General features: G+C 36.1%; 3 protein-coding genes and 1 non-coding gene across 4 annotated transcripts; 3 read left to right on the top strand and 1 right to left on the bottom strand.

Moving 5' to 3' along the window:
- The first annotated feature begins 1296 nt into the window (after positions 1-1296).
- On the top strand, positions 1297-4215 carry LOC125189448 (glycosyltransferase BC10-like). Its single transcript, XM_048086725.2, has 2 exons — positions 1297-2017; positions 3279-4215. Exons 1-2 carry the CDS (start codon positions 1460-1462, stop codon positions 3915-3917), a joined length of 1197 nt encoding a protein of 398 aa, XP_047942682.2. The 5' UTR covers positions 1297-1459; the 3' UTR covers positions 3918-4215.
- Positions 4216-7630: 3415 nt separating this feature from the next.
- LOC125188967 (mitochondrial outer membrane protein porin of 34 kDa-like) lies at positions 7631-10695 on the top strand. The gene is made up of 6 exons (XM_048086098.2): positions 7631-7800; positions 7896-7963; positions 9336-9446; positions 9606-9692; positions 9764-9972; positions 10116-10695. The coding sequence occupies exons 1-6, from the start codon at positions 7752-7754 to the stop codon at positions 10420-10422; spliced, it is 831 nt and encodes a 276-aa protein (XP_047942055.1). The 5' UTR covers positions 7631-7751; the 3' UTR covers positions 10423-10695.
- A 1082-nt stretch (positions 10696-11777) lies between these two features.
- On the bottom strand, positions 11778-11858 carry LOC125191418 (small nucleolar RNA R160). Its single transcript, XR_007171103.1, has one exon. It is a non-coding gene; the product is annotated as a small nucleolar RNA R160 (small nucleolar RNA).
- A 404-nt stretch (positions 11859-12262) lies between these two features.
- On the top strand, positions 12263-13463 carry TRX2 (thioredoxin 2). Its single transcript, XM_048084822.2, has 3 exons — positions 12263-12485; positions 12684-12806; positions 13082-13463. Exons 1-3 carry the CDS (start codon positions 12345-12347, stop codon positions 13229-13231), a joined length of 414 nt encoding a protein of 137 aa, XP_047940779.1. The 5' UTR covers positions 12263-12344; the 3' UTR covers positions 13232-13463.
- The last annotated feature ends 90 nt before the right edge of the window (positions 13464-13553 follow it).

Genomic DNA, 13553 nt, shown 5'->3' with positions numbered 1-13553 from the left:
AGAACATAATGAACAAATAATCTTTTGGTTCGTGGGGTTGTGATCAATTGCTAACTTTCTTAGGTTGCTAACTTGCTAACTCATCAACGCAGTGTATTAAAAATTTCAACACATAATTTTGTTGAACTTCAATATAATGTGTTGATATTATGTGTTGACATTTTGATGTCACCGTGTTGACATTTTTAATACACTATATTGATGAGTTAGCAAAGTTAGCAATTTAAATAGTTAGCAATATAATGCATCCCCGGTTTGTGTATCTAATTGTCAAGCCGTGGAATGCATGAAAATGCAATCCAAAATATGTGGATTGGCCGAATAGTTCACTAATTTAATAGGATTAGAGTTGAAATTTTATAATTAAAAAAATCTCAAATCTAAATGATCCGATAATTTGATAAGGTTGCCCAAGTCCAAACGGGTTAGTTTAATTGACATCACTATAACTTTAGAAGTTGATGTAAAAGTTGATATTATACTATTATGCTTCATCATCACCTCATTGGTTTTATGCATAACCAAAAATTAAGGAGGGCGACCAATTGTTTTGCAGTTAAAATTAATCCACATGGCACCCACCCTACCCCCAATTCTATTTTCTCACTCCCCCTCTCTCTCTGTCTCACTCTCTCTCATCATTCTTGAGAAATATTTTCTTACTTTCAAGAATTCTTCAAGAAAATGAAACACAGCCGTGCAACCTTTGACGCTACATTACCACGCCACCAATATGATCATCAGGTCATCTTTTTTTTTCCTTTTCCTTTTCCTTTCCATCCATTGTTCTTAATTGCCACTATTGTTATTAAGGTATACATATGAATACATTTTGGCAAATTAAATGTTTAAGAGACCTTTAATTCCTCGATTGGGAATGACAAGGGTTTTCTTAATTTCTGCCTTTTTAACAAAAGAAAATAGGATCTCGAGTATAATACATATGCATGCAATAGAGGTTAATCTTGATGAAAACTAGAGAATATAAGAACACTGCCCTAAACGTATAATATCAATATACTCGTCGTCGAAGAATAAAACAAATTCCCCATTCTCAATTAAAATAAGAATTCTCATTTCAACATTCTCGATACTAGAGCAATCTGATATGAAATGATCTAAAATGTGTGTTCTTATGATCATGTTTTGTCTTATCTATCTTCCTAGCAAAACTGACCCAATATTTCCTTTTTGTTACATGTGTGTCTATATTCCCTTTTGTAGTTAATACACATTGACACAGCATTTAAAATGGCAAACTTGGATTTGTATAATCCAATTGTGCAGGTAATTAATGAGGTCTCTTCCCATAATGACCCTTGTATCTCATGTTTGTTAGAAGGCTTGAACTTTGGAATCTCCAAGGATTGCACCCTCAAGCTTCTTCTCCCTCACCTCAACAACACTCCCTCCAAATACACACATTCCCAGCCCTCTAAACCACCACCACTTCACAAAAATGAAGAAACAACAACAACAAGCACCCCAAAATGAACAAGACCCAACCCAATACACCAAACTCCACTCCCACAGCCTCCTCCACAACATGGTCCTCTACTTCCTCTTCTTCGGGTCCGGCCTCGTCGTCGGCCTCACCCTCACCTTCTACCTCCCCCCAAGCCTCCAATTCTCCCAATTCTCCTCCACCATCCAAGAAACCTCCTCCACCCCAACTCCCCCACCCCCGCCTCTGCACCGCCCTCCCCCGCGCATGCAGCCGCGGGCGGGGCTGAGGGACTTCCTCAGAGTCGAAGACAACGCGACGCACGACATGACGGACACGGAGCTCCTGTGGCGGGCGTCGATGAAGCCGAAGATCGAGGAGTTTCCGTTCAGGCGGACGGCGAAGGTGGCGTTCATGTTCCTGGCGAAGGGGGACCTGCCGCTGGCGCCGCTGTGGGAGCTCTTCTTTAGAGGGCATCAAGGCTTGTATTCCATCTACGTCCATTCTCAGCCTTCTTACAAAGGGAATTTTCCAAAGGGTTCGGTTTTTCATGGCAGAAGAATTGCTAGCAAGGTATCATCTCTCTCTTTTTCAAGTATTTAATTACCAAATCTTTGATTAGGCTGCATGCTTTGGACTTTGGTTGCATTGAGAGCTATGACTACTTAAGTGTTTCTTTTTTAAAAAAATTGTGTTTCATCATTTTTTGTAGTTTTCTTAAATTGCTACTAGTACAACTTAAGGTCTTGAATTCTTAGGTTGGATATCTTTCAAGAAATTAAGTTTCTTCTTTTCATAAGTATATACTCCATGTTTCTTTTTAATCTTGAATAGATTAACTTTCTTTTCTTGGTACTTTCTAAGTTAATCTAGAAAGTTTTACCTTCATTTATAAAGACCATGTAAAATAAAAGAAGAGGTGAAATTTCTATAAATAAAAAGAATAAAAAAATGTGGTAAAATGAAACTTCTTTTTGAGAAGGATCGTTTTATTCTTTTCTTGTAGAGATGAGATGAGTAGATTACATATTGCGGTAAACCATGTAAAGTTATGCTCATTTGATTTGTTTGAGATTTTGAAGATTCATGATTCAAACATTTAATAGTAGTAGTTGACTTGAATAAATACACATGATCTACTAACCATGCTGCAATGAATCCACATTCCCCAAGATTCAAGTAATTATCACTAGATTTGGGCTTGCCATAGTGAAATTACTTAGAAATTGGCCTTACATATCTTCTGCTCTACATATTAATGAAGCCTAGTTCTTCGATGCATTGTAAACATATTTATGTTCGGAATAGTTATAATATAATATTGTTCCATGTAGAGACAGAACCACAGATAATAAATAGGTCAACGAAATTATATGTTTAGACAATCCATATTTAATATTCCCTTGATTTTATCAAAAAATTCCCTTCTATTTTTCACACATAAAAAAATAATGATTTTGACAGTACTCTGTTCAAGCGCTTATTTATTTAATTTGTTCCACGTATTATTTCATTTTTATACAAATATTAAATACTCCGGGTTTTAGAAAAGAAAAGTTTTGTGACAATTCAAATTAGAAAAGTGAACTATGAGACCTTCCATCCCTAATTTGGAGGGAACATATATTTCCATTGATCTTTTCTCTTTTTCTGACCAATTTTAATAACTAAAACCTAATACTAATAATTAAAAAATTGCATCAAAAGTTTTCTATCATTAATACCTGTATATTGTTTTTTACCATTCAAATGATTAGAAGTGTTAACTTCATAGTGTTATTTAGATTTTATGAAATGAATAGATGAAAAAGAAATTGATGATCATATGTTACAGGAGGTAGAATGGGGCAAGATCAGCATGGTCGCAGCCGAACGTAGGCTGCTAGCGAACGCGTTGCTAGATGTGTCGAACCAACGTTTCGTCCTCCTCTCCGAGGCATGCATCCCTCTCTTCAACTTCCCAACAATCTACAGCTACTTGATGAAATCCCGAACCTCATTCGTAGAGTCATACGACAAGGAGGGCCCCGTGGGGCGTGGGCGCTATGACCGCCACATGATGCCCATGGTAACCATTGAAGAATGGCGGAAGGGGGCCCAGTGGTTCGAGATGGACCGGGAGCTAGCCCTCGAGGTCATCTCGGACCACGTCTACTTCAACCTTTTCAAGCTCTATTGCAAGCCCGCTTGCTACTCGGACGAGCACTACCTGCCCACTATGATCACCAAACACTTCCCTTTCAAGAACGCTAACCGAACGTTGACTTGGGTTGACTGGTCCCGGGGCGGGCCCCACCCACTGAAATTCATCCGCCTCGACGTCACCCCGGACATGCTGAACCGGATGAGGGGCGGCACAGAGTGCATCTACAATGGGAGGCCCACCAAAGTTTGCTACTTGTTTGCTAGGAAGTTCACGGTCAATGCGTTGGACCGGTTGTTAAGGTTTGCACCAAAGTTGATGAAATTTTGATTATAATTTGATTAATTAATTAATTATACACACGCACAAAAGCACTACTACAGCATACACCAAATTAATTTAGTTATTCTTTCAAATTTCTTCATGGTCAAGTGATCATGTATATGCACCTCTTGGCTTATTATATATACAACTTAATTAGGGAGTTTGTTTTCATATGTGGCTTTAATTAAGTCCGCATAAAGGTAGAAATGCGACAGTAGGGAAATAACAAATGAATATGTGTATATTGTATTTGTCGATTGATTGAATGAACGGTGCATTGGATTGAAAAAAGAAATGTTGAGTTTGTTTTGAGTTTGAAAGTATTTTAATTTATAGATTAAGCAAGGAAGGCAAAATTATAGTATACTTACTTCTTCAGTTCCATCGAAATAGTAATTGTGAATATTTATTATAGATTAAGAAAATATATTAATGTTAGTTGAAAATTTACGAATATTTAAGTGTTTTAGCATTGATTTTACTAATATTTATCAATGATTGTGTACTAAAACTCGATCGACTATTATTTTACAAAAGAACAAATCTCAAAAGAAAATACAAATAAACAAAAACTTTCCCAATCTCAAGTATAATACATATATACATGTAATAGAGGTTAATCTTGATGAAAACTTGACAATATAAGAACATTGTCCTAAACGTTCTGTCGTGAAATTAACTATTCGGGTAGAAGAATAAAACAAATTCCCCATTCTCAATATAAATAAAAATTCTCATTTCAACGTTCTTGATCCTAGAATAATCTGATCTGAATTGATCTAAAACGTGTGTTCTTATGATCATATTTTGTCTTGTCTATTTTCCCTACAAAATGGACCCAATATTTCCTTTTTCTTACGATATATGTGTGTCCATATTACCTTTTTTAGTTCATTATAAGTTTGTTATTAGTTCATTATAATAAACTCCAGTGATGCAAAACGTAACGAGAAAACAGACAGAACGGAGAATTAATCAAAGAAACCCTAGTTTCTGGGAAAAACGAAAATAATATTATCAAAAATTAACCGCCGTCCAAAACAAAAGCAACGCTATTTATAAGCGTCTAGAAAACCTAGGAATTCAAAAGGAAATAAAACGCAAAATAGAAAACTAAAACTAAACCCAAAAAAACAGTAAATTGTCGCTTTCACCCTCTAAACGATTTCAGATGGCCAAAATCCATCGTCCATCATTGCGACGTCGATTTCTAAGCTCGATTCGCATGTACCGTGCGAATTTCAAGTCATTTTGATCGTGCAATTTCAAGTCATTCTGACATCGAAGGTTTTAGCCCGATTTCTACGTTCGAACTGCATCATCCAGGTTATCTTATAATGATGTTGTTCGGCATTTAAGGTTTAAGACTGGTTTGATATTGATCACAATCCGTAATATATATAAATGAGAATGCAATATGTGTACGTAGCCACGGTGGGCCAGGGGTACATATATTTGCCTAAACAACTAAGGGGACCTTAGATAGATTCATCTTATATTTGAATTTTTATAATCGGCTGTCTCTTCATAATATTATTATTAGCAACTCATTAGAAGTGGCTATAGAGTTCCCCCTCACTTTTATTCCTAATTTATTGAAAGCTTCCATCAAAATTAATAAAGTAAAGTACTAATTAGGAAAAATTATTGGCTGTTAGGGATTTCAAATTTTCTATAATAGTTAATGGGTAACATATATTTTACGTCCCTCAAATATATGTTGCGGGTCGGGTATCGGGTAATCCCGATATGTTGCAGGGTGGGAATCGGGTAATCCTAACTATGTACTCATATTCAAATGGAGAAATTAAGAGAGAATATCATGGTCTATGAAACTACTCCCTCTGCCTCATAATATATGTCACACTTTCCTTTTTAGTTTATCCCATAAAAAATGTCTCATTTCCATTTTTGGAAAAATTTCACTCTCACATTAATATGAAAATGATATTTTCTTTCTTTATTTAACACACAAAACTAAACCTCCTGAAATGTCATGTCCCACAAGTATGACATCTTTTGTGGGAGGAATACTAAATAAGGCGGTCATGCGGACTGAGCATAATACTGATACTTGCAAAACTGCAAACCCGTTTACGCGGCATGCATATGATCGTGACCATCAAGCTACAACTAGCTATCATCATATGTACACTGTATCATAGTTCCAGTTCCAGTCAGACGCTCATTTACAGATACACAAATGGCTTCTTCTTCATGTGTCAATATATCAAATTGGATTACTGTGAGGCCGAGCCGTGTGGGTTTTGATCAAACCAACACGTTCAAGAATTGGAAGGAGCAAAGTTGTGTGTTCTGGAGAGCGAAGACATGACGGGATTCGTCAATGGTTCTAATTACCATAAAAGGTAAAGATGCCCCACGTACATTCCACCAACTCATTCCACTCACATATCATTTAAAACAATATATACAAGTGAGACTCATATTCCACTAACTTTCTTCCACCCATATTTCTTAGCATTTATTAAAATCTGTGCCGAAAAGGAATGTGACTCCTATTCGTGGATAGAGAGAGTCTTTCTAAATGAATGTACCGATGAAGACAGCTTAACCAGTAATCCGATAGTCCACATTTATTAACGAACCTAGTTATATTAGCAAATATTATAGTGGTTGAAAAATTGCTCACCAAACGCATCATGTTCATAAATTTTATCCTCCATTGTTTGGGTAATGCCCTAAACAATTACCAATAGCAGTGCATAAAATCCCCAGGACTGATTTAGGCAACAAATAGTAGTGCAGAAAATCCATACCAGTTTAGGGCCTTATGATCATGACTATCAAACTACTACGCTGGCTATCAGATCATTATATGGACACTATAGTTCACGATTTTTCTGACTAATTATGAACTTTCACAAAAAATTGGTATTTCCCACAATCTTTAAAAGTGGTCTTAAAAATCATCACCTTTTCAAATTGTGCAGATTTCTCACACTAAAGTTTTCAGCATAAATTTGGCTACGTTGAATGCCAAAAAACCTGTGTAATATTTGGAGCTACATTCCATCTAGTAGGAAAGATGAAACTAATGATGATATGAATGCTCTAGAATTAGTATCGGCATTCCACGTAGTCAAAATTTATGTCGAAAACTTTATTGTGGAATAATTGTCACTCTTATTGGGGGCATGAGTTTTAAGAAATCTAAGAAAAAGTTGGTTGAAAAAGTTAGTGAAATGTGAGACCATTTTTTTATATTAGTTTCATAATAAAATGTGAGTAAAATGAGTTAGTGGGATGTGAAACTTACTTACCATTTACGGTAAAAATGAAATGTAACAATTATTATTGGACTGAAATTATAAAAAATGATAATTATTTTGGGAAAGAGAGAGTATAACCCTAAAAACACATCAGTATCCGCTCCGAATCAACAAAAGCAAAACGACTTCCACTTATAAAATTGTCAAAAACGCTGGGGAATAATACAGCTCATTTAGCGATTCACCAAAGAATAAAATTAAAAAAGAAAACCTAAACACATTATATCGGTCGCCACCAACAGCGCATAACAATGTTGAGCCACGTGTACAAATTCCCCAAATTACACCCACCACAATCACACTCTAATCAACGGCTCACGGCGCATTACCTTACGCTATCAACGGCTCAGATTCCATTTAAATCACGCCCTTCAAAAATGAAAAAATTATAAAGGAGTGAACGGCAAAGGAATTGCCTTCACCACTATATATATATCTCACTGCTGCTCAAAATAAAATTAGAAATATAATTCTCTGAAATTCATTACGGTTCGTCTCTATCATTTTCATTTTCAGCTCGATTCCTCGAATTTCAGTGAATATAATCATGGGCAAAGGTCCAGGCCTATACTCTGATATCGGCAAAAGAGCTCGAGGTCTGAATTTGCATAATTCTGGATTATGATTTTTGTTATTTCAGTTTTTTTTTTTTAAATTTATGTGTAATTTCTTTTTTGTGTGGTGGAATTAGATCTTCTTTACAGGGATTACAACAGCGACCAGAAGTTTACAATCACCACCTATTCTCCTACTGGAGTGGTAAGGTTTCCTTTTTTCTTTTGTTTTATGCGGTTATTTGTTGGATCTGGAATTTTCTGTTGCTGGTAATGTTTGTAGAGCTGTGTCTATGTGCTGATTTGTGCTTTCCTAGCTCCTCAACTCTCTCTCTTCCTGAAACTGGATATTATGTGATAATAGCTGTATTTTTACTGGATTTCGTTCTTCTTTCTGTTGTCGGGTTGTATTGAAATCATAATTTTGTTTTTCCGTTTATCATAGATGTTTATGTTGTGGTCTGGATATTATCTGATAATTTGGGGAATGCTATGTGATTTTTCTATCTGCAGTTGATACATTGCTGATAGTAATAGGCTCGTTATAATTTATACTGTGTGTGTTATAGTAGTATTTACTTTTTATTCAACTGATGATTTGAATCATTCGGGCTTTGAATAACATAGGAATTTTCTTTGAGGGACTATTATGTTAGTCTGCATTTTGCTACCTTTGTATTGCATTCATTTTAGTGATTTGGGTTAACTAGAGAATATGGACCTATGTTGGGGATGAAGCATTTTAGTTCTTGTTGGGTGCATGTACTATCAGGATTAACAACATACATTATTGTATAGTATAATTTATTAATCAATAAATACTTCATTAGGAATTCAAACTAACAATATACTCTTACATGATTGAGTATTGTTATGTTAATCAATACTTCCATTTGGATTTCTCCAATCTTATGCCTTTAAGTTGGGTATGAGTGGTATTACTCAGGCTAAGTAGTTCAAATTATGGAATCATCCCCATGGCCAGTTAGTGAGTATATGTAGTACTCCCTCCGTCCCAAGGTATTAGACCAACTTTCTTTTTTGGGATGTCCCAACATATTAGACTCATTTCCTTTTTTAGCAAAAAGCATCTATCTTATTTTATTCTCCACCCACTTTTTTCTCTCTTCTCTCTCCTACTTTTTCCCTCTCTCATACTTTACTCTCTCCACTTTAACTATTTAAATATCAATTCCTTAAATCATGTGCCCAAAAGAAGTGAGTCTAATACTCCGGGACGGAGGGAGTACTACCTATTTTGTCTATCTGGGCTATTAGCCAATAGAAAATGCCCTAGATTACCTTGTAGATGTGGTCTAGAATGGAACTTGGTATGAAAAAGTAGAAACTGGTTGAGAATGCTATTACTTTGCTAATGTGTGCAATTCCTGAATCTTCTAGTAACTTAAGCAATTATGCTGTTTCTGGTGTTTGTTTAATTTCACTGTATATATAGGTATTGAGTTCTTGATGAAAATTTAAGACTACGTAATTTTGCTTTCTTCTTATTTATTTTGAACTTCATACATATATTTTTGGGTCTGATGTGGTGTATTTATTTCATTTTTCATTGCCAGACCCTCACTTCTACGGGAACAAAGAAAGGTGAGCTATTCTTGGCTGATGTGAACACACAGTTGAAGAACAAGAACATCACCACTGATATCAAAGTCGACACTGGCTCAAATGTACGCCTCATAGTTTGCTTCTCTATGCTTTGCCTCTTGTGACGATTTCAGCTTTCCTATATTCTTCTCTTGTTGTCTAGAAGATATTCCAATCTTTTCATATTAGTTGTATTAAATTCTTTCAATTAATTTAACACTAATTTGTGGACTCATTTCCAGCTCTTCACCACTGTAACAATTGATGAGCCTACTCCTGGATTGAAGGCTATATTAAGCTTTAGAGTTCCTGATCAGAGATCTGGAAAGGTAAGCTGTACTTCAAACTCTTTCTGCTGCTGTGTCGAAATGCAATCTAATTTTTCATGTAACTGTTGTAGTTGGAGCTTCAATACTTGCATGACTATGCGGGGATAAGCTCAAGTGTTGGTTTGACCGCCAACCCTGTTGTGAATCTTTCTGCCGTTCTTGGGAATAATAATCTCGCCTTGGGTACTGATGTGTCTTTTGACACCAAGGAAGGAGCGCTGACCAAATGCAACTTTGGCGCAAGCTTCATAAACTCTGATCTTATTGCTGCCTTGTCAGTGTAAGTGGTCTCTATTGCTGTTGGTTGCTGTTTGTCTCCTTGATTTATGAAGGCTATTCTGATATGATCACGGGGTCTTGCATGTATACTGTTCATAAACTCTACGCTGTATGCTTTTGAACGTTTGTTTGTGTTTGCTCTAGGAATGACAAGGGTGATACCTTGAGTGCGTCATACTACCATATAGTGAGCCCATTGTCCAACACTGCTGTTGGCGCAGAGGTGACACACAGCTTCTCAAGCAGCGTGAACACCATCACTGTTGGCACTCAGCATCAGTTGGACCCATTGACCACTGTGAAAGCACGATTGAACAATGGTGGAAAGGCATATGCTTTGATTCAACACGAATGGCGTCCAAAGTCGCTCGTCACCATCTCAACTGAAGTCGACACCAAGTCTATTGACAAGAGTGCGAAATTTGGGCTGGCCTTGGCCCTCAAGCCATGAGCTTTGAACATTGGAGCAGTTTCGAAATAATTAGGTGGTTCCCTTCCTTATTCCCAATTACCAGTTGCTAATACTGTTATCATTCCCCTGTCATCTTTGAGCCTGAATTTTGCGGCAGCCAGATTCTCTCTTTTACTTTTGGAAGATATTATTCGATGTTTTGTGGTTTGGAAGCTTCCAGAATTCTCGGAAGAGTGTCATCAAAAAACTACTTTTTCAGATGACAAGCTACATTGCAATAAATTGATTTTCACTGGGATATTTTGTCCTAAACATCTTCTCCAGCCATTCTAGCTTTACAAAAATGTGAATGTTTTATACTCTCTTGGTATATATGGCAAATCAGTGTTGAAGGGAAACATAATCTTGACATCGTCGAGGAATTGCTGAAAATATTTCAATGGTTCTTGGATTGAAACTTCTTAAGTATTATTATGAGTGAAGTTCAGCATGTTATTATGAGTGACAGTACATGAAAGTATGAAAGTCTTGATTATGCCCATAATGTACTGCATTGATTAATTTAAAACGGGTTATACTGAGGTCTTGGATGTCCATGCCTGATGTTTGGGTGGAATGAATATAATCAGTTGAGTTAACCATGTTTTGTGTTTCTAGATTTGAATATTTTTCAGATTTTTAATTAAATCGGTTAAACTTTCACTTTTCTTCAGGTTGGGGGTTTTAAAGGAAAAATGTTAGTATAATCCATCAAAGGATCCGACAAATCAACTTATGGTTCTGGATTATGTTAAGTTTGATACCAAGTCAATTTCCTTCCAGAGCTGGAGATTTTTAAAAATAAAACCTAAATTAGGCACAGAGGTAAAAAATGCTAAAATTAGGGAAACGAAATTATGTTTAACCCTTACATTATGATATGGCCCGGTTGACCAATTTAATCTGGCCATAATGGAATGGCGTGGAATAAAACAAGGACATAGTTTAATACTTTATTTGTCCCAAATTAATGTTATTTTTTCTTATTTCAACATTTCATTTCAAAAAGTAAAATGAAAATTCATGACACAACATTGTTCAACAATATGAGACCTTGAGGTCCTTTGATTCGGATCGAAAGAATTACTTATGGTCTGACGTTACTATATGGCTAAATAATTTGGCAATTGGTTAAACACAGATGTCCTTTTGTTGGTATATTAATTTTGTTAATATGCCATGTCTGAATTGAAAGATCAGAAAATCAATAAATTAAGATTAAACGAAATCGTCAGTTTCTTCAATTTAAAAAACTCAGAAGAATACTATACAGCATCATCAATCACTCTCTTCAAATTCATTACAAAATCTGGATTAATCAAAATAAAATAATACTAAAATATTTGGTAGGCAAAAGCAATCAGAGAACTTTGAAGACCATAGTTATCAAGAAAAATCCACATGGGAATTCGGATTGATAACTTCATCATTTTGCGATGCCCACAAAAAATTAGAAGGTAAGAAGAAGAAAGATGATGTTTTGGTAAAACAAAATAGAATATGAAAGACTCGATACAAAATTCAAACAAATTCTGTTTGTTATAGCACCCAACTACCTTCTCGGATTTTCTTTACAGATTTCTCATGTATCTGCAAAGGGCCGATTTGTGCTTACCAAATTCAAAAACCTCACATTAGAAATTCAAAAATAATGAAAAATAGAATTTCGCAAAGAAGCCAAACCTGAATACCTGATAAAATAAATAGGGTTTTTGAAATGGACCTATCTCAATTAGGCCCGCGTTAAATGGGCCGGCCACTTCATTCATCTTTATACAGTCCTTGTTGCCCAGCAGAATTTAGACCGGGTCGGGTCGATTTGTTCATAAATACTCTTTGTTCTCACCGGCGACTGTGCTTCAAAATTCCTAATTTGTGTAATCGTGAGTTCAATTCTCATTCATTCTGATTGCTCACAAATCATGGGTGGTGTATTATCTTCGATTGTAGGCGGACAGGAGGATTCCGCCGTGGAATCGTCTGAACCGTCGCGCGTCACCGCCTTTCACTCGTCGGCGCGCTGGCAGCTCCATTTCGATGCCTCCAAGAAATTAAATAAACTGGTGCGTTCTCTTTTCAATTTTAATTCTAATTCTGCTCAGATCATCAATCTAAAATTATTGATCCATTCCAATTCTATGATCAATTCCTTGTTTTGGGGGAATTGTTTCGGAGGAAATCTCAAATTCAGCTAGTTTTGTAATTCACTGCTATCCGATCTGGTGAGACTGTGGACTTATCTCTGTGCTTGGTTGTATCAGATGGTGGTGGATTTCACTGCGACATGGTGCGGGCCGTGCAAGTTCATGGCGCCGGCCTTCGATGCGATGTCCGCCAAATACACCGACGTCGACTTCGTCAAAATTGATGTCGATGAACTTGCTGTACGCTACTTTCAGCTCATATTTCAGTTCTTCAAATTGGATGTGTTTTTCTCGTAGATCTGCACAAATCCACATCGATATGATTGTGAATAAGATTGGTGTGGACCATGAAAGAATTGTAATTAAAAAAGGGTTTATTTTTCTCAATAAGGGTTTATTATTTTTAATCATTCTAATTGCTACAGTTAATTCAACGAGATTAGGATTCAGTTAAATCGAATGCATTGTGATCCAATATTTAATTTGAGGTGATTCGTGATTGTTGGATTGTGTAGGACGTGGCAAGGGAGTTCGCAGTGCAGGCGATGCCATCGTTCGTGTTGCTAAAGCAGGGGAAAGAGGTTGATCGGGTCGTCGGGGCAAAGAAGGATGAGCTTGAGAATAAAATTTTGAAGCACAGGGAAGCTCCTAAATTTGCTGCATAAACTTTTACTATTTGATTTAAAGGATTTATCTATTCAGCTCATATGGTATATTATGTGTAAACTGGACGTGAGTGAATCCACTCGATTGTGAAGGCATTTGTGAACAAAGTTGAACATTAGTGTATGTCATTCTCATTGGGAATCTGTTCACATTTGATTGAAATTTCAAGTGTCTGGAGAGTGATTGAAATCTACTTTATATTGAAGTAATAAACTTTTTTTCTTGTTTTAAGCGGTAATTGACACTGGATGGACTCAAATATTCATACTTGCTAAAAAATTTCTTGATTTGTAATGTTGTACGAGCTGACTAAAAGTCTGA

The sequence above is a fragment of the Salvia hispanica genome, chromosome 5 (genome assembly GCF_029641045.1).
Source record: "Salvia hispanica isolate PSC_SH4W2 chromosome 5, Shi_PSC_v1, whole genome shotgun sequence".
In the NCBI taxonomy this organism is placed as follows: Eukaryota; Viridiplantae; Streptophyta; class Magnoliopsida; order Lamiales; family Lamiaceae; genus Salvia; species Salvia hispanica.
Note: the sequence above shows the minus strand (reverse complement) of the source record. Positions and strands in the feature narration are given on the sequence as shown.

Coding starts and splice junctions, on each gene's coding strand:
- LOC125189448 (XM_048086725.2), top strand. CDS start 1,460: ATGAAGAAACAACAACAACAAGCACCCCAAAATGAACAAGACCCAACC. Junction 2,018..3,278: donor GCAGAAGAATTGCTAGCAAG/GTATCATCTCTC, acceptor CATATGTTACAG/GAGGTAGAATGGGGCAAGAT.
- LOC125188967 (XM_048086098.2), top strand. CDS start 7,752: ATGGGCAAAGGTCCAGGCCTATACTCTGATATCGGCAAAAGAGCTCGA. Junction 9,447..9,605: donor AAGTCGACACTGGCTCAAAT/GTACGCCTCATA, acceptor ACTCATTTCCAG/CTCTTCACCACTGTAACAAT. Junction 9,973..10,115: donor CTTATTGCTGCCTTGTCAGT/GTAAGTGGTCTC, acceptor TGTTTGCTCTAG/GAATGACAAGGGTGATACCT.
- TRX2 (XM_048084822.2), top strand. CDS start 12,345: ATGGGTGGTGTATTATCTTCGATTGTAGGCGGACAGGAGGATTCCGCC. Junction 12,486..12,683: donor CCAAGAAATTAAATAAACTG/GTGCGTTCTCTT, acceptor TGGTTGTATCAG/ATGGTGGTGGATTTCACTGC. Junction 12,807..13,081: donor TTGATGTCGATGAACTTGCT/GTACGCTACTTT, acceptor TGGATTGTGTAG/GACGTGGCAAGGGAGTTCGC.